Here is a 20,919-nt window from a genome sequence, read left to right on the forward strand (position 1 = left end):
TCTGAGGATTAATGCAACAATCTGCATAATTTGAGTAAGAGATCTTGGCAAGTATGTAGTACAGAGAGGTGAACTGGGGGAGAGAAAAGCCATGGTGCCATGAGTGTAGGGAGCCATTTCATGGAGAGAGGACAGAGAGAGAAAGAGAAAGGAAAGAGAGTACAGTGCATTGGAGTTGTACAAGAAAAGCACTCCCACCCCCAAAAGTAGCTGGAGAGAAGAAAGAGTAAAAACACTTGCAGGGGATTGGACAAGAAATCTGTTCCCCAAAACCATTGATGGGGAAAAAAAGGAGAGGGTTTCAATACCACCAGTTTTCTACAAACAGTGGAGCACAGAGTCTGAAGTTTTGGAACTCAGTGCCTGGTGGTGCACCTGAAAAGGAAGCAAGGTGAATCCCCAGGAGTGGGCAGCACGTGTGGCACAAGGAGAAGCAGTTCCCATTTGGAGTGCATTTGAGAGGTGATATGGCCTCTTCATGGGCAAAAGTCCGAGGAGGCCCCAAAGAGCTGCCACATTTACTGATATAGGAGCAAAGACACAGGCTGAGGGCAGTGTTGCTGTGTGTTGCGATTTACCATAAACTCTGAGCCTCTGCCACTGCACACTCATGTGAAAATTTTCTGAGACAAGCCAGTACCAACTTCAGCACAGTGAAATGCTCCCCTAGAGAATCACTATGGGTCCAAACTGTAGGCATCTCTGTAGTGTAAGGTTGTGAAACACAACCCAATCTGAGATAAAACTCTGGAGAGAGGTGCCACCTAGCAGGCAGATAGCTTGGACATAGATAGAGTGAAGATGGAAAGCAGATGGAAGCCTGAGACAAAGTAGGGGAGATTGTTGCTGCATCTGTGGCAGACTAGACACTCTGGAGACTAGAGAGTGAGGTGAAGCAATTTTCACTTCTAGCCCACCTGCACTGATTGACCCCAGTGAGCTAAGCAGCCTCACCAAGGGGAGAATGGAGTCTTTACACCAAGCCCCACTTACATGTGCCCTCCAAGCACATCCCCCAGAAGACCAGCACAAATCCCTTCCAACTGCTTAGTCTATGAACCATAGTGTGCTGCAAAGTTTCAGTTCTAGGGGAAACTGAATCTAGCTTCATTTAGGTTTCTTTTTCTTTGCTTGTTCATTTGTTTGTTTTTTCTTCTGTTTTTGTTTATGTTGTTTTTTTCTTTTCATTTTCTTTCTTAGATACAGAAAGAGCAACGTTTTATTCTATATTATTTTCTTTATTTTATAACTTTTTAAATTTTAACTTATTTTTTTAATTGTTTTTTCCTCTTTTCTATCAAGCTTCTCTTAACAAGTGGACCAAAACACAACTAGAATCTAGATTCCTTTATTTGATTTTGTTTTGTTTTTAACCGTTTTTATTTTCATTTTATTTTATTATTTTTTTCTTCCTCTAAAATGACAAGATGGAGGAATTCACCCCAAAAGAAAGAACAGGAAGAAATGATGACTGGGATTTAATCAACACAGTTTAAAGTAAAATGTCTAAACTAGACTTTAAAATCACAAAAGTAAGAATATTAGCAGGAGTTGAAAAAAAAAACATGGAATACACCAGAGAAACCCTTTCTGCAGAGATGAAAGAAGCAAAATCTAGTCTGGCAGAAATTTAAAATTCTATAACCAAGATTCAATCTCAAATTGATGCCATGATGGTGACAATGGATGAAAAAGAGCAGCAAATCAGTGATATAAATGATAAAATTATGGAAAACAATGAAGCTAAAAAAAGAGGAAAACAAAGGCACAAGATCATGATACAAGACTTTGAGAACTCAACAATTTATTAAAGAGGACTAACATTCATATTATAGGAGTCCCAGAGGATGAAGAGAGAGGAAAAAGGGGCAGAAGGTTTCCGTGAGCAAATTATAGCTGAAAATGTCCTTAATCTGGGGAAGGACACAGACATCAAAATCCAAAAGCACAGAGAACTCCTATCAGATTCAATAAAAACCAACTTTCAAAGGCATATCATAGTCAAATTTACAAAACACACAGACAGGGAAAGAATCATGAAAGCAGCAAGGGGAAAAAAAGGCCTCCACCTACAAGGGAAGATAGATGAGGTTCATAGTAGATCTGTGCACAGAAACTGGGCAGCCCATAAAGGAGTGGCAAGATACATTTGTCATGCTGAGTGGGAAAAATATGTGCCAAGAATCCTTTAACCAGCCAAGGCTGTCATTCAGAAAAGAAGGAGAGATAGTTCCCCTTTTTTGTAGAAAAAATAAATAAATAAAAACAAGAAACCAAAAAAGAACCAAAAACAACCAAGACTAGAAAGACCCAGAGAGCATCACCAGAAACACCAACTCTATAGACAAGACGATGACACTAAATTCATATCTTTTAATATTCACTCTGAATGTAAATGGAGTAAATGCTGCAATCAATGGACATAGGGTATCAGAATGGATTAAAAAAAACAAGATCCATCTGTATGCTGCCTACAAGACATTAATTTTAGACATAATGACACTTGCAGATTGAAAGTGAGGGGATGGAGAACTACGTATCATGCTAATGGGTATCAAAAGAAAGCCAGAGGAGTCATACTTATATCAGACAAACTAGATTGGAAAGACTGTAATAGATGAAGAAGAGCACTGTATCATAATTAAGGGTTGTAGCCACCAAGATCTAACAATTGTAAATATTTATGCCCCCAACGTGAAATCAATTAATCACAAACATAAACTCATTGATAATAATACCACATTAGTAAGGGACTTTAACACCCCACTTACAACAATGGACAGATCATCTAAGCAGAAAATCAACATGTAAACAATAGCTTTGAATGACACAGTGGACTGGATGGACTTAATAGATATATTCAGAACATTTCATCCTAAAGCAGGAGAATACATACTCTTCTGGAGTGCACATAAAACATTCTCTTGCATAGATCAAACACTGGCTCACAAATCAGCCCTTGACAAATTCAAAAAGATCAAGACCATACCATGCATATTTCCAGACCACAACACTATGAACCTTGAAATCAAACACAAGAAAAAAGTTAGAAACACCACAAATACTTGGAGGTTAAAGAACATCCTAGTAAAGAATGAATGAGTTAGCCAGGAAATTAAAGAGGAAATAGCAAAGTACAGGGAAGCCAATAAAAATGAAAACATGACAGTCCTAAACCTTTGGGACACAGTAAAGGCGGTCATAAGAAGGAAGTATATAGCAATCAAGGCCTTCCTAAAGAAGGAAAAAATGTCTCAAATATACAACCTATACTTATACCTAAAGGAGTTGGAAAAAAACACAGCAAATGAAATCCCAAAACAGCAGAAGAAGGGAAATAATAAAGATTAGAGAAGAAATCAATGATCTAAAAAAAAAAAACAGTAGAATAGATCAATGAAACTAGGAGCTGGCTCTTTTAAAGAATTAACAAAATTGATAAACCTATAGACAGATTTATCAAAAAGAAAAAGAAAAAAACCCAAATAGGTGAAATCATGAATGAAAGAGATCACAACCAAACCAAAGGATACAAACAATAATAAGAGAATATTATGAGCAATTATATGTCAACAAATTGGGCAATTTGGAAGAAATGGATAAATTATAAGGAACACACAAACTACCAAAACTGAAACAGGAAGAAATAAAAAACTTGAACAGACCCATAACCAGTAAAGAAATTGAAACAGTAAAAATCTCCCAAAAAGTAAGGGTGTATGTATGGACAGAAAAAGCATTTGACAAATACAGAGCACCCTTTCTTGATAAAAACACTCAAGAAAGGAGGGATAAAAGGAACATACCTCAACATCATAAAGGCCATATACAAAAGACTCACAGATAATATCATCCTCAATGGGGAAAAACTGAGATCTTTCACCTAGGGTCAGGAACACAACAGGGAAGTCCACGCTCACCACTGATGATCAACATAGTACTGGAAGCCCTGGCCTCAAGAATCAGACAGGAAAAAGAAATGATATCCAAACTGGCAAAGAAGTCCAACTTTCACTCTTCACAGACAACATGATACTCTACATGGAAAACCTGAAAGACTCCACAAAAAACTGCTCAAACTGATACATGAATTCAGCAAAGTTTCAAGACATAAAATCAACATACAGAAATCAGTTCCATTTCTATACACCAATAATGAAGCAGCAGAGTCATCAAGGAATTAATCCCCATATCAAGCTCTGTGCTGAATGCGGAGCCTCCTAGAGATTCTCTCTCTCTTTCTCTCTCTTCCCCTTCCACTTGTGCATTCTTTCTCTCGTAAATAAGTAAACATTTAATAAAAAAGAAACAAAACAAAAAAATGAAAAAAGAGAGAAAGGCAAACAAAGAAACAGACTCTTAACTACAAAAAAACAAACTGATGGTTACCAGAGGGGAGGTGGGTGGGAGGATGGGTTAAATAGGTGATGAGACTTAAAAAGGGCACTTTCTGTTGATGAGCATTAGGTGTTGTATGGAAACTGTTCAATTGCTATATTTTACACCTGAAACTAATATTAAACTGTATGTTAATTATTTTAAAAATAAAACAGAAATCATTTGCAAGAAAAAAATGCAGGAAAAAACAAACATGTGGAGGCCAAACAGCAATGGTAGCTACTAAATAACCTATGGGTCAGTGAAAAAATAAAAGAGGAAATCAAAAAATACATGGAGACAAATGGAAAGTAAAACACAATGATCTAAAACCTTTGGCACACAACAAAAGCAGTTCTAACAGGGAATTTTAGTGATACAAGCTTACCCTAGAAACAAGCAAAATCTCAAATAAAAAAAACCTAACTTTACCTCTAAAGGAACTAAAAAAAGAATAACAGAGCCCAAAGCTAGCAAAAGAAAGGAAATAATAAAGATTAGAATGGAAATAAGTGGACTACGGACTACAAAAACAACAGAAAGGATCAATAAAACCAAGAGTTGTTTCTTTGAAAAATAAATAAACCTTTAGTCAAACTCAACAAGAAGAGGGAGGAATCAAATAAAATTATAAATGAAGGAGGAGAAATAACAACTGATGTTACATATCTACAAAGAATTATAAGAGAATATTATGAAAAATTAAATGCTAACATATTGGACCACATAGAAGAAATGAATACATTCCTTGAAACATACAATCTTCCAAAACAAAATACAGAAAATAGAAACTTGAACAGATCAATTAATAGTAATGAAATTGAATCAATAATCAAAAGACTCCTAACAAACAAATATTCGGGACCAGATGCCTTCATAAGTGAACTCCATCAAATATTTAAATAAGAATCAATACCTATTCTACTCAAACTATTCCAAAATAGAGAAGAGGAAGAAAAACTTTAAATTCATTCTACAAAACCAGCTTTATCTTGACACCAAAACCAGACAAAGATACTACGAAAAAAGAAAACTACAAAAAAGATACTACAAAAAACAAAAAGACAGTACAAAAAAAAATCTTGATAAACATAGATGCAAAAATCCTCAACAAGATATTAATAAACTGGATTCAATAGCACATTAAAAAGATCATTTACCAGGACCACATGAGATTGATTCCAGGGATGCAAAGGTGGTTCAATATTCACAAATCAATCAATGTGATACATAATATTAACAAGAGGAAGGATAAAAACCATACGATCATTTCAATAGATACAGAAAAGGCATTTGACAAAATACAATACCCATTCATGATAAAAATTGTCAACACAGTGGGTTTAGAAGAAACATACCTCAACATAATAGAGACCATAAATGAAAAACCCACAACTAATATCACACTCAATGGGAAAAAAGTGAAAACTTCCTCTAAGATCAGGAAAAAGACAAGGATGACCACTCTCACCACTTGTATCCATTAAAGTACTGGTAGTCCTAACCACATAAATAAGAAAAAGGAAATAATAAAAGACATCCAAACTGGCAAGGAAGAAGTTAAACTGGTATTATTTCAGATAACATGATACTATATATAGAAAACTCTAAAGACTCCATCAATAAACTATGAATTTAGTAAAGTTACAGGGTAAAAAAGTAATGTACAGAAATCTGTTGCATTTCTACATACTAACAACAAAGCAGCAGAAAAAGAAATTAAGAAAACAATCCCACTTACAAATGCACCAAAAAGAATAAAATACCTAAGACTAAATTTAACCAAGGTGAAAAAGAGCTATACTCTGAAAACTAGATGACATTAATGAAAGAAATTGAAGATGACACAAAAAAATGAAAACATATTCCATGTTCATGGGTTGCAAGAATTAATATTTTTAAAATGTATCTGCTACCCAAGCAATCTACAGATTCAGTGCAATCCCTATCAAAACACCAATAGCATCTTTCACAGATCCAGAACAAATAATATTTGTAGAGAACCGCAAAAGACCTCAAATAACCAAAGCAATCTTGAGAAAGAACAAAGCTGGAGGTATCACAATCCCAAATGTCAAAAATATACTACAGAGCTACACTAATAAAAACAGTATGGTACCAGCACAAAAATAGACACATAGACTATGAGAATGATATAAAGATCCCAGAAATGAATCCTAATCTATATGGCCAATTAATGTGACAAAGGAGGCAAGAATGTACAATGAGGTAGAAACAATCCCTTCAATAAATGGCGCTGGCAAAACTGAACAGCTACATGCAAAAGAATGACACTGGACCACTTTCTCATACCATACACAAACTCAAAATGTATTAAAGAATTAAATGGGATACTAAAACCATAAAACTTCTCAAAGAAAACATAAGCAGTAATCTCCTGGACATCACCCTTAACAACATATTTATGGATATGTCTCCTCAGGCAAGGGAAACAAAGGCAAATATCAACTATTGGGACTACACCAAAATAAAATGCTTTTCACAGCAAAGTAAACCATCAACAAAACAAAAAGGCACCCTACTGGATGGCAGAACATATTTGCAAATGGTATGTCTGACAAGGGGCTAACATCCAAAGTATATGAAAAACTTATACAACTCAACACCAAAAAAATCCAGTTAAAAACAGGCAGAGGACCTGAATAGACATTTTTCCAATGAAGACATAGGGATGACCAACTGAACACTTGAAAAGGTGCTCAACATCCCTAATTACCAGGGAAATGCAAATAAAAACCATAACAAGGTATTACCTCACACCAGTCACAATGGCTAGTATCACAAAGGTAATAAACAACAAGTGTTGGGGTTCCTTGGTGGCTCAGTCAGTTAAGCATCCAACTCCTGATTTCGGCTTAGGTCATGATCTCACAGTTTGTGAGATAGAGTCCTGTGACTAGCCCTGTGCTGAGAGCATGGAGCTAGCTTGGGATCCTGTCTCCTTCTCTCTCTGCCCCTTTCCCACTCATGCTCTCTCTCTCTCTGAAAATAAATAAATAAACGTTAAAAAAAAAACTGTTGGCAAGAACACAGAGAAGAAGGAGTCCTCCATGCCCTGTTGGTAGAAAAATAAATTGATGCAACCATTGTGGAAAACAATATGGAGTTTCTTCAAAAATTAAAATTATAGCTACCATACAGCCCAGTAATTTCACTACTGGGTATTTACCCTCAAAAAAATAAAAACACTAATCCAAAAATATAAATGTACCCCTATATTTATTGCAGCATTACTTATAATAGCTAAGATATGGAAACAACCCAAGTGTCCAATAAATGAACAGATAAAGAAGGAGTGGTATATATCTACAATGAAATAGTACATAGCCATAAAAATGGATGAAATATTGCCATTTGCAACAACATAAATGGACTTAGAGGGTATTAAGCTAAGTGAAATGAGTCAAACAGGAAAGATAAATGCCACATGATTTCACTGTAATGTGGAATCTACAAAAGCAAACAAACAAGCAAAACAAAACAACCTATATTTTAAATACAGAGAACTAGTTGTTGCCAGAGGTGAGATGAGTGAGGGGATGAGCAAAATAGATGAAGAGGTCTAAGCGGTACAAACTTTTATTTATAAAACAATGAGTCATAGAGATAAAAAGTACAGCATAGGGAATATAGTCAATAATACTGTAGTAACATTGTATGGTGACAGTGACAACACTTATCATGATGAGCACTGAGTAATGTATAGAATCAATATGTTGTGCACCTGAAACCAATAGGATATTGTATGTCAAATATACTTCAACAATTAAAAACAAAAGCTTTGCTCTTCAAGAGAAGCTGGGAAATGGAGGCTTCATCTCATTTATATGGTAATCTGCTTGAGGTGGAGTTTATGGTGAAAGTATATCTCAGCTTTTCCTACCTGTCTTGATGTGGGTATTTTCTCAATTGCTCAAAGTGCAGGAATCTCTCAACTAGTTTCTGGATTTCTCTCAGAAGTAACTGATACATGTGTAGTTGTTTATTCAGTGTGTTCACAGATAGAGGGAAAGTCAGGAGCCTTCTATTCTGCCATCTTGCTGAGAACAGAGCTCTCCCTTTTTAAAAAATATTCTTTTTGTTTTTGGTGTTCTTCGGCTTCACTACAGTATGTGTAAACGTGAATTTCTTTTTATACATGTTTCTTGAGAATTATTGGGATTCTTAGCTATGAAGGTTGGTATCTTTCATCAATCCTAGGAAATTCTTAGTATCATTTTTATACTTTCTCTCTTCTGGATCTTATATTAGAATATTTTAAAACTGTCACACATCCTCCATGTATCTTAACTGCTTTTTAAAAAGTATTTTTATTTTTGTGTCTCCATGGTACATTATAAAGAACTTCAAATATATCTTTCAGATCATTAATTCTCTATCCAATCTCCTGTCTTGCCTAACCATTGAATTTTCACGATTCTGTTTCTCATTTTAGACAGTTCTGCCTGGCCAATTTTGACAGTCTTTTGTTCCCTCACCATACTCCTCATACTTTAGTAAATAAATGAGTGAATAATGTATATTAAGTATACTACTTTATATTCACTATCATAATTTCAATATCTGCAGTGTCTTAAGTTCTAATTCTGCAGTTTGCTTTCTGCAAAGTCTCATTCATGTGTCTTGCTTATTTGTGTATCTTGTGACAATTCACTTTCCTTAGACCTTTATGAAAATTTTTTGTGGACTATGTATAAAGTACACAGAGAACTTGAGTTTACTTCTGGCAAGTACGTGGAGGTATTGCCAAGACAGGACAATTTAAATTAAATTTTCAGCTTGGGTTTTAGAGGCTATACAGACAATATGAATTCTGACCCAAAATCCAGATAAGGACAGACTTACGGTTAAAAACTTTCCAAGGTATTTTATAGTATTTTTTCTGAGCTACCCAGAGTGAAAGTTAAGCCAGTCACGTCTTCCTACTATCTCCTACTGTATGAGCTCATGTTTTTCTTATTCATCTAAAAAGGTAGTGAAATTTAAGGATTCTCCGCTTCACTCAAGGGACTCATGTGACTTTCCAGATGGCAAGATAAAGGCTTTGTCTTTTGTCCTCAGTTCGTGGTCTTTCAAAATCCAAGCTACAGGCCATAATGGAAAAGAAATCCTCAGTATCAGCACAGTGCTATTGCTGGTTTGCTAGTCTGGATGTCTGGCTTTTTGTATCTGGCGTGCCTCAATGAATTTCCCCAATTTACCTATCAGATTACCCATGTATTTAAAAATATTTTATCTATCACTTTTAGTTCTTTCAGTTTATATTTCTAGAAACTAAACTTAAAAAAAAATAAAATAAAATCATATCAAAGGGCTTCTAGACACCAGTGATGCCCATTTTTCTTTAGTTCCTAAATGCTAATCTGATTGCCAGAGGCTGTTTTCTCCCTCAGATAAACACATTCTTCAAAATTAATTACTCTTGGTAAAAGGCAGCAGGCAAGTGCCTCTTGGCAGTGGCAGGGAACCTAAACTAAAGCTAGATAATAGCCTAAATAGCTACTAAAAGTAGATAACTTTTTCTCTTATCACAGAAAAAAAAATCTAAGCAGCCTATCACTTAGATATATTTCTGGTAGTTACCCTCACTAAATCCATGTCCCAGTTAAAAATTAAGTACAGCAACATACTCCAAGTACATATGCTATCATTTGGAGAAAGAAGAGGAAAAAAAAGGAGTAAGGAAAACATGTTCTTCCCTGCAAATCACAAAATGACATACAGCATTCCTATATGCTTTCTTTCCTTCCTTCCCTCCTTTCTTCCTTCCTACTTTCAGTTCAGTGATATTCACTTAGCACTTACTATGTATAGGACATTGTTCTAGGTGTTGGGAATACAACAGTGAATAAAGAAATATATGAATGATGATATAGGAATGAATATATTAAAAATAAGAAAATAAATATGACAGTTGTTTGAAATTGAGAAAATACTACAAAACTCTTTTGTTATTATCATCTTTAACACAAGAAGTTCTGGATAATTCTTACAGCCATGATTACAACCGCCACTTTTTCCCACTGCATAAGAGAAAATATGTCTTGGGGCACCTGAGTGGCTCAGTTGGTTAAGGGTCTGTCTCTTGATACCTGCTCAGGTCATGATCTCACTGTTTGTGAGTTCAAGCCCCACGTGGGACTATTTGCTAATAGCACAGATTATACTTGGAATTCTCTCTCCATCTCTCTCTGCCCTGACCCCACTTGTGCTCTTTCTCTCTCTCAAAAGAAATAAATAAGCTTAAAAATATATATTAAAAAGTTTTTTTACTTAATTTTTTTTTTAATTTTTAAAAAGAGAAAATACGTCTTAATGGACTTGGAGTTGCAAAGCAATTTTCACTGGCAAAGTTTCTCATTTAAAGGTATTTTTAAAATTCTGTCAATCTATAATTTGACACTTTTCAACTCCTATTCAGTCACAAATGCAAAAAGAACGGTCTTATAATTCACATCAGGCTCTCCAATATATTAATCAGTTTAGCCTGTACAGTGTTCTAATTCAACTTCTATTTTCTCCTCTAGCAACAAATCTCAGGTTTAATATCTACAACCAGCCATGAACCAGAATGAAAGATTTAACAAAGCTTCAGCATCGTAGTTGTTGAATAAGCACTCTGATACATTTCCACACTATAAACATTTAATGAGACTTACTCCCAACAGAGTATTTACTACATCAGTTTATTTCATAGTAGTATATTTGCAGAAGCAAGATAGAGCAAAGGTTATTTTGGATCTTTTACCAATACAGCTTCATGTAAATGAAGAAAAATGCAACCATTTAATTTACAAAACCATTTTAGAAAGCTAAATGCTCAATAAATTCTGGTTCAGAGAGACTCTGCAGCTATTTGTAACAGATATATAATATAGATATAGATATAGATATAGATACAGATACAGATATATGCAAACTCAGGCATTTTGTACTGGTTTGTACATCCCTAGCTGTAACTGGGACTGATTTCAAAGGTTGTTAAGACAGCATTAGGATTTCTGGGAAATATCTTTCTCCTGCCTCATTCAGAAATGAGTCCACCACTCATCTTGAGAAAGGGAAGACTCCATCACTATACCTATTCCCACTCCCATCAAAGTTACACCCCCCCACACACACACACTTTCTCCTTCTAATTATTGCCATATATTATCTGTAGCAGCCACTTTCACACTTTGAACTAAATAGAAAAAGGAGAAGTCACAAAAGAAAGAACAATTTGGAAATATTCCATCTTCTTCTATAATCCTAAGAATATAGAATAAGTATCCAGGATAAACTGGGTATCTTATCCCCTGACATAATTCTGTTTTTAGTTCTGTGAAAAATATGATATATAGTCCTATCAGTCCACTTTAGGTCACCATACCAGCTACGCTCCAAATACAGAGTAGTTCTATTTAAATTACTCAGGCACAAAGTCCTTTTCACTAAAAAAGTATTCCATCTTTTGGACTTGGTTACATTTATAATTTCTCTGATGGTTCATACAGATTAAGAATCTTAGCATAAATTAAGTATGTTAAGTTGTATCTGTGAGAATTCAATACAGCACGGAACTTAAATACCTTCTGGAATCAGAAAGACTAGATCACATTCTAGACACTACCACTCACTAGCCTTCTGATTTGAGCGAGTTATATAACTTCCTTAAGTCTCAGTTTTATTTTCTGTAAAACAAAAATTAAGGATTTATCTTATAGTGACACTGTAATAATTAAGTAATACATTTATGTTAACTGTTTAGCTATGAAATAATGTTACATATTAATGTATGGGGGACCTAACATTCTGCAGCATCACTGGTATAAAATTAGTAAGAAAGACAATCTTTCCCTTGAAAACAAGGAGTTTTCAATCTTACTATGAAGAGAACACATGCATCTAATAGACAAGTTTATTAACAATTAGATGGAAAACAATTAGATGATGGGTACTGTTAAAGAGTCACCACTAATTTTCTATTTTACTTAGTTTCTAGAATTTTCACATAGATGCTAATTATTATGAACTTAATAATAAATTTTTGCATGGATGCCAATCATGAGGAATTTAATAATGTCAGATTAGAAATGAAGATATCTGTTTAAAGACAAGTAACTAAAGGAAAAGAATAAAGGTTACTCTAAATTTAAATAAATTATATTTTCATAAGTTTGTCATGAAAGAAATAATGTTAAGAACAATAATAGGAATTATATGTATTTAGTTTATATTTTAAATTACCAGTAAGACTTTAGTAATTTTAACTGCATTGATTTCATTGTGGAAAATTTTGCCTTCAAATAGTCATCTCCACTAATGATAATGAGAGCTAATATTTAGTGAGCACTTATTATGTACCTGTCACTCCTCTAAGCATTTTACATGTATTGTTGATTCACTGATTCTGACAAAACTACGATGTAGGCCCTATTGTTAATCCACTTTAGAGATGAGAAAACTGAGAATTAAGTAACTTTCCAAAGTTCATGGAACGCTTGGGTGGCTCAGTCAGTTAAGCATCCGACTTTGGCTCAGGTCATGACCTCACATATTGTGGGTAGGAGCTCCGAGTCCGGCTCTGTGCTGAAAGCTCAGAGCCTGGATCCTGCTTCTGACTCTGTCTCCCTCTCTCTCTGCCCCTCCCCCATTTTCAGTCTGCCTCTCTCTCCCTCTCTCTCTCTCTCTCTCAAAAATAACTAAACATTTAAAAAAAATTTTTTTTAAGTATCTTTCCTAAGGTCACATGGGCAACAAGTCCACAGCTGAGAGAGAGGCCCTGGCATTCTAAAACTGTTATTTTTAGGCACTACACTATGTTGCTTCTCATCAAGCAACTGTGTCTGACTTGCATAGTTAATGATCTTTGACATCACACTCGAATGTCTGATAAATATCTCAAGCTAAACCTGTTGAAAACTGAGTTTCTGATCTTCCTCTCAAAACTGGCTTCACCCAGTGTTCCTCATCATGGTTGATGAAAACTTCATCTATCAAGCTGCTAAAGAAGAAAAACAAAACAAAAAAACAACAACAAAGACACAAAACCTTAAGATTATTTGTGGTAGACAGAGAGGTGTACTGTTCACATCTCTCTTCTGTGCGGGACTTATTGCTGAGTTGTGGGCTGTTGGGAGTAAGACCAGCAGATGGCCCCCAGCTGTCAGTTCCCACAGGGTCTGCCTGCTCCCTCTTCCCTGTGCCTGGACGTCATACCCTTCCCAAGGCAGGGTGACCTGCATCTATCACCTGATGGAGGCAAAAAAAAAAAAAAAGCCTGGCTATGTCTGCCTGAGAAGGTACACTAAAGGGTAACCCTTCCTCTCGAGCTCTCTACTGATTGGTCTACACTTTGTGGGTCTGGCCCACAGGTAGAATTCTTCCTCTGCTCAATTTGCTCCCTCCCTCTTCCCTTCACACATGTTAATTCCTAAAAACACCTGTATCCCAAACTCTGTTCAGTGTGTGCATTGAGAAGATCCAGCCTGAAAGATCAGCCATAGCTCCTCCCTTTCTCTCACATCCCACACTAGTTCTGTCAAATCTAGTTGGCTTCATTTACAAAATTTAGCTTTAATAATCACTGAGGCCACCTTGGTCCAAACTAAACTGTGAGGTGGAGTGAGTTGGTGTACATAAACATAAGGATGGAACCCGTATTTCTATAATAGTTTTCTGCCTGGTTTTTCAGCTTCTTCTTTGGTTCCCCCCTCAGTCTATGTTCTTCAGGTAGCCAGTGTAGTCCTTCTTAGATTCCAGTGTCATACCTCTGCTTAAAACCTTACAATGGCTCCCATTTAACTTGAAGTAAAAGCCAGAACCCCCAACAACCCACACAGTTCTCTATAACCTGGTCCCATTGGATCTTCTCAGTTCAGCTCTGACTCATCCCCTTACTTTCCACTTAGGCACCCTGATGTCTGTGCTGTCCTTAAACAATGGGGATATGCTTTTAAACCTTAGTTTTAGGTATCCATCTGCCGAATTATCTAATCTCCTTCAAGCCTTCAAGTCATCTCACTTTCTCAATGTAACATTCTATTTACTTATCCACAATGTTCATTGTTTTTGTTTTTTGCCTATATTTATCTGTTAAAACGTAAGCTTCATGAGGGGAGTGCTCTATTATATCCCAAGCACAAAGAAAGTGCCAGTAATAAGTATTTGTGGAATGAGTAAATCCTACATTTCATAAATTGATCCATGTAAACTAAAATCATCATTTCAATATAATCAACAATCTCACTTTAAATTCATTGACTTCCTTGGAAGAAATATAAAGGAATCAGAAGTCTACAGATAGAATATTTTCCTGCCAATCAATTCATTGGAAGATCCAAGGCAATGATAGAGACTGATTAAGTAACTGGATTTTTATTTACTCATAGTCTAAACTCCAACACAGGTCTGAAAACCCATCTGTTTATTTTCATATTGGGGTACATCAAATCACATTTTACCTTTCTCTCCACTTACCTCAAGCTCATCAAGGGCACTTCCCAGGGTGGCTGCCTTAGATTCCGGTGGGGCAATCGTATTCTGGATGCCTTGTGAAGCATTTGAAATTACATTGAGGGCATTGTGAATTTCTTCACAAACTGTGTCCTTGCTGGCTTTAAGGGAAGCAACATCAGAATGTTCCAAACAAGCTGAACAAATTGAATGCAAGAGCGGGGAGTTCTCCTTCAGTGAGGCCCGGGCCCCTGCGATTTCATCCCTCTGATTTGGAGATTTTAAGTCCTAAAGAAACACATACGAAGTTTCTTTACAATGGGTTATAAAAGAAAGATTTATATAAAAATGTTCCATTTATCTGTCAATATAAATGAAAAGATAATAGATGCTAAGAAGTCAGGTATAAGTTAAAATCCAGAGCATCAATTATTTCTACACTCCTTCAGATTCTGTTAAAAATTCTACAATAGGAAAACTGAGCCAATTAGCAAATAAAGGTCACAAATGGTGCAGATGTATAATAACTAAGCAGATCTTACATTTGTCAGTCATATCTTGCTTATAAGTCAGAAAAATACTCTGGCATTCACATTATTAAGTGAATTATAAGAGAGCCTGAATTACAAGGATGTTGATTACCTATTTCCATAGATGCTTATGATTGCATTTAACCTTTTCATTAAAACTAAACTGATTCAGTTAAGAATATTAAATTGAACCTCCTACCATTCAGCTATTTTTCATTCTTTTTCAGAAATACTTATAAATAATTTAATCCTTGATCTTTTTTCTTTGACATTTATTCAAAAAATAGTTACTGAGCACTTAGTATATGCTAGCCCTTGTGCTAGATGTCAAGTGTACAGAGGTGAATAGTCCTACAAGGATCTTGTTCTCCTGAAGCTTATGTTCATGTTTGAGGGGGTGGGAGACAATCAACAAACAATAAACAAGGTAAACAATTGTGCAAGACAATTTCAGGCAATGATAAATGCGATGAAGAAAATACAAAAGTGAAATGTCATAGAGACTTCTTTAGCTTGAGTGGTCAGAGAAGATATTTCTGAAAATGACATTTGAAGTAAATATAAATGAAAAGCATTCCAAACAGTGGGAAGACAGGGAAAAGAAAGTCCAATATAAGTGATAGCTGATCAAAACTAGTCAAAATACCATGAAAAAACCTGGCAAACACTACATTAGCCAAGTGATAAAGGTTAACATCATCAGTAATATCACATGAGTATCATGTACCCCTTGACATACTGTGACAAGAACAGCACTTCACCTCACTGGTATTCTCTCCCAAAGTCCACAACTCCAGCCTAATCATGAGAAAAACAATAAAGAAAACCAGATTGGGGAACGTCCTATATGGTACCTGAGCAATATTCCTCAAGACTGTTAAGGTCATGAAAAAGGATGGTACTGATAAACTGTCACAGACCAAAGTATACAGGGGAGACATGCATGACAACTAAATGCAATATGATACCGTGGATTGGATCCTGGAACAGAAAGAAGACATTCATGGAAAAATTTGTGAAGTTCAAATAAAACCTGTAGTTTAGGTGACAGTAATGCGTCAATGTTTGTTTGTTCATAAGTGGCAAATGTAAGATATTAACAACAGAGGAAACCAGGAGAAAGGCAGAGGATAATTCTCTGTACTATCTTTACAACTTTTCTGGAAATCTAAAATCATTAATATAAACTAAAAGTTCAGTTTTGTATGCCATGTTTATATATAGCAGCATTATCAACAATAGCCAAACTATGGAAAGAGCCCAAATGTTCATCGACTACTCAGCCATCAAAAAGAATGAAATCTTTCCATTTGCAATGACGTGGATGGAGCTAGATCGTATTATGCTAAGGGAAATAAATCAATCAGAGAATGACTAATACCATATGATTTCACTAATATGTGGAATTTAAGAAACAAAACAGGTGAAAATAGGGAAAGGCAAGGGGAAAAAGAGAAGAGAGGGAAACAAACCACAAGAGACTCTTAACTATAGAGAAAAACTGAGGGTTGATGGAGGGAGATGGGTGGGAGATGGGCTAGACTGGAGATGGGTAGTCAGGAGGGCACTTGTGATGAGAACTGGGTGTTGTTTGTAAGTGACAAATCACTGAATTCTACTCCTGAAACCAATATTGCATGTATGTTAACTAACTAAAATTTAAATTAAAAAAATAAAATAAAATTTAAAAACTAACTAAATAAAAAATAACGTGCTTAGAATAAAGACCCAGCACCTAGTAAGTCTCAATATATGTTGGTCACTCTCACCATTACAGGTAGGGGACAAGAAGTTATTAGGGATAAATGACAGGATTGGGATTTGAACACAAAGTCTGTGTTCTGAACTAGGGAGCTTATGGCTCTTAACTTGGGACTAGTAGTTGCCCTGCCTTCCTCTTCTCTTCCAGGGCCAGCTTTTCTCTCAGCCTTAACTGACCTTAATATGAAAGTTAAGTATATGTATGTTGTATTCATCAAATAATATTTTGTTTGCTCTATCATTCATTAATAAAGTGAATGTAAAAACAAAAACATTCATTTTAAAGAAAACTAATTCAGGGGCGCCTGGGTGGCTCAGTTGGTTAAGTATCCAACTTCAGCTCAGGTCATGACCTCGCGATCAAGCCCCTCGAGTTCAACCTCAAGTTCAAGCCCCACTTTGGGCTCTGTGCTGACAGCTTGGAGCCTGGAGCCTGCTTCAGATTCTGTCTCCCTCTCTCTGCCTTTCCTTGTTCATGCTTGCGCTGTCTCTCTCTCTCTCGCTGTCTCTCTCTCTCTCGCTGTCTCTCTCTCTCTCTCTCTCTCTCTCTCTCTAAGAAAAACATTAAAAATTTTTTTAAAGAAAATTAATTCAAGAGACCTTAACAATAGCTTATGCATTCCATATACAATAACTTATATAATCTTTATAAAACCTCATGATAGATATTATCTCCCATTTTAAAGGTAAGAAGACCAAGAAAGACTAAGTTCCTGAGCCAAGTTACAGAGCTAGAATGTGGCTTTTCTTGTATTGTAACCCAAGGCAGCGTGACTGCTAAGCCATGATCCTAACAACTATGTCATACTCTTTCCTACACTGGAAGGATTTCCTTTATTCGTTACTATACAAGGACGAGGACTTATATAATGGCACAGTTTATAAAGTACTTCTAGATAGTATCTTATTGATCATCACAACACTCTTTGAGTCAGTAAGGCTGGTGTTATTAACCCCATTTTAACTAAATACGTATTTAGTGTAAAGAGATTAAGTGTAAAACAACTGAGATCCAAACCAAAGTCTTCTGATTACAAATCCCATGCTTTTTTCACAAGACTCTGCTACCTCAGGATGATGTTGTCTGAGATTAATAAATGGCTGTGCTACTATATTTTTAGTTCCTTCCTTTCTGAAAATAAAGGCTGTCTGTGACTTCATAAAGGCTTTAGGGGAGATTAACTTCTTTACAAGATGTAGGGAGGACAGTTAGAAGTAGCTGTCAACTAACTCACTGTTCATACTCACTAATTACCCAACACAAGACACTGTGTAGTTTTCTCGGCTTGCTATGATTTCCCCCTTGTATTTCCGGTGTAGGTTCTAGTTCCAGCTCTGTCATTAGCACTGTGATCTGGGTAAGTCTTCTACTTTTTCAGTATCTGTTTTTCCATCTGTAAAAATGGAGTAATGATACTTCTGCCAACCCTCTTATGGGATTGAGTAACTAACACATCAGAAATGGAATGTAGTTTTTTTTAAAAAAGAGAAATGGAATAGAGTTGAATAGCAGTAGAAAATTATGAAATGAGTACAGAATTATTCTTTTGAAAATATTCCAAAAATAATCTTCTCAATAAAACTTATTAAACCTGGGGTACTGGTTTTGTCCTGTGATGCTGTGAATGGTTTTCATATTTCCCACAATTTAATAACACTACTTACATTTATGTCAGTGTGACCTGGAGGATAAGTAATTTACTGTTTAGATAGAATGTGCACTCTTCAGAGGTATAACAATAAAAAGTATAAACATTCAGCAGGAGCTGAAGAAAATCCTCTGCATATTAGAGTATAATTAAAACTAACTACATAATTCCCTCTGAAGTGACCTATGCATTATACTGCTCTATTGAGAATGGCAAGATCGATATGTGGGTTTCTGAAAGGTGAACATACATTACTACAAAGAAAGATAAAGTTCACAATATTATTTCTTTTACTCTGATGATGGCTATGTATAGCTCACTATTAACTGTGGTAACTTTAATGCTATAGGAACTTTGGAATTTAAAAAATTCTAATATATTTTGGATTTTGAGCCTATGCTTTATTAACTATGCCCAAGGCAATTAATTACCAAGTCCTTAATGAGCACTGATACCCCAAATACCAAGCCAATAAATCTGTGAAAAAGGACAGGTTCAGTGAACATAACAAAAATATTATATTATGGGAGCAAGTGGAGCTAAGAAAGGCACATTACAGAGTTTAAGTAAAGGAAATTGAGAAGGCAAGATCACTTCTCCTAAAGGACATCCCAAAGGATAAATTTAATATAGTCAACAGGCACATAGATAAAAGGAGGACTAATGAATGCCATCCTTCTAAATGAAAAGTTCTGGTGGTGATTGTGGTTGTTTTGTGTTAACTGATGACATCATGGGTTCAGAGGTTCATTAAGCTGTTCATTTATCCTAAAATTTCAAATCAGGTCAAAATAGGAATTAAATGGTAGGGTCAATTAGGGATTTCTCTGGACAGAGAAATATAAAGAATTCATCTTCCTAGGAATTGATACTTTTTTAATATCTTTTTTTAAATGCTCCAGAAGAAAAAGCTCACATGAGATTTCCAAGTTTAGGAGACATTAAATGCTTCCAGCTGATGCAGAAACACACAGATGGGATTAAAAAAGACCTTACAAGTCTGTGCAAGTGGGTAGAGAGGCAACATATGAGTTTTAACCCTGGCAAGAGAACAAAATATATTTAGGGATTTTAAAGATCACAAAGTATAAAAAATGGAGACTCTAAGCTATCAGTTAATTAATTCAACCATTCATTCAATAAATACTGTTGAGCCCTTCTATGTATCAGACAGTGCGCTGTTAAGAATACAAAGATAAAGAACTTCTAGATCAGAAGGGGAGACAAATTTATATGAGAGCTACAGAATTATTCATATAATAGAGGAAAGTCCCTCGGCTTGAGGGGATTGAAGAAAATTTATCAAAGGTAACTCTTAAACAGTGAGTAGAAGTTATCCTTGTGCAGAACAGAACAATAAGCAAAGAAAACAGCATGTGCAAAGGCCTGACAAGTGAGAGAGCAAGGAGCATGCAGGCCATGCAGGTGGCATGACAAGTACAGGAAACCTGAGCAGGAATGGTGATGAATCCAGCTAGAAAGGTGAGTGGCTGATACCTCACACGCCATGCGAAAGAACTGCAAGAGCAAGCAGCTCAGGTGTGTATTTTCAAAGATTACTCTAGCAGTGACCTTTTAGATGATTAGAGAAAATGTAATTGCAGTCAGGAAACTAAACAATAATCCAGGCAAGAGACAACGAGTGCCTGAACACTGAATACTATTTCTAGTCTGTAGTAGAATGGATCCAAAAATATTTAGAAGGTAAAAATGGTGAGATTTGTGATATTTATATGGGGAAGTAGAGAGGAGATATTTAGAAGTGTCTAGAAAAATTTACAGCAGTTGTATACACAGTGTGATGCATTTACCAAGATGGGGGAACACAGAATAAATAATATGTTTGGAAAATAGAGGTGAAGTACATTTCATCATCTGCCAAATATGAGATGCCAGAATAATATCCAAATGAAAATATACTATACATGGATCTAGAATTCTGAGAGTCTGGGCTAGAAATAGAGACCTATGAATCACCAGATCATAATTGGGAGGTAAAGCCATGAGTGCAAAGGTTATAGGGTCTTTGCCCAGGATTAATGTTACAATAAGGAGAACCTGGGAGTGATCATAAATTGTTTCCTGAGAAAGTAAAGCTGGTAATTATATGTGCTAGCCCAAAAGGCCAAATATATATTGCAAAT

General features: G+C 35.6%; 1 protein-coding gene across 1 annotated transcript in view; it reads right to left on the reverse strand.

Moving 5' to 3' along the window:
* The window catches only part of CTNNA3 (catenin alpha 3), a 1,692,711-nt gene that overhangs the window by 1,288,335 nt on the left and 383,457 nt on the right, over nt 1-20,919 (reverse strand). The window contains exon 6 of the mRNA XM_042960559.1: nt 14,860-15,123. Within this exon, the coding sequence (XP_042816493.1) occupies nt 14,860-15,123 (264 nt within the window). The remainder of the gene's footprint in view (nt 1-14,859; nt 15,124-20,919) is intronic.

Source organism: Panthera tigris, chromosome D2 (genome assembly GCF_018350195.1).
Source record: "Panthera tigris isolate Pti1 chromosome D2, P.tigris_Pti1_mat1.1, whole genome shotgun sequence".
In the NCBI taxonomy this organism is placed as follows: domain Eukaryota; kingdom Metazoa; phylum Chordata; class Mammalia; order Carnivora; family Felidae; genus Panthera; species Panthera tigris.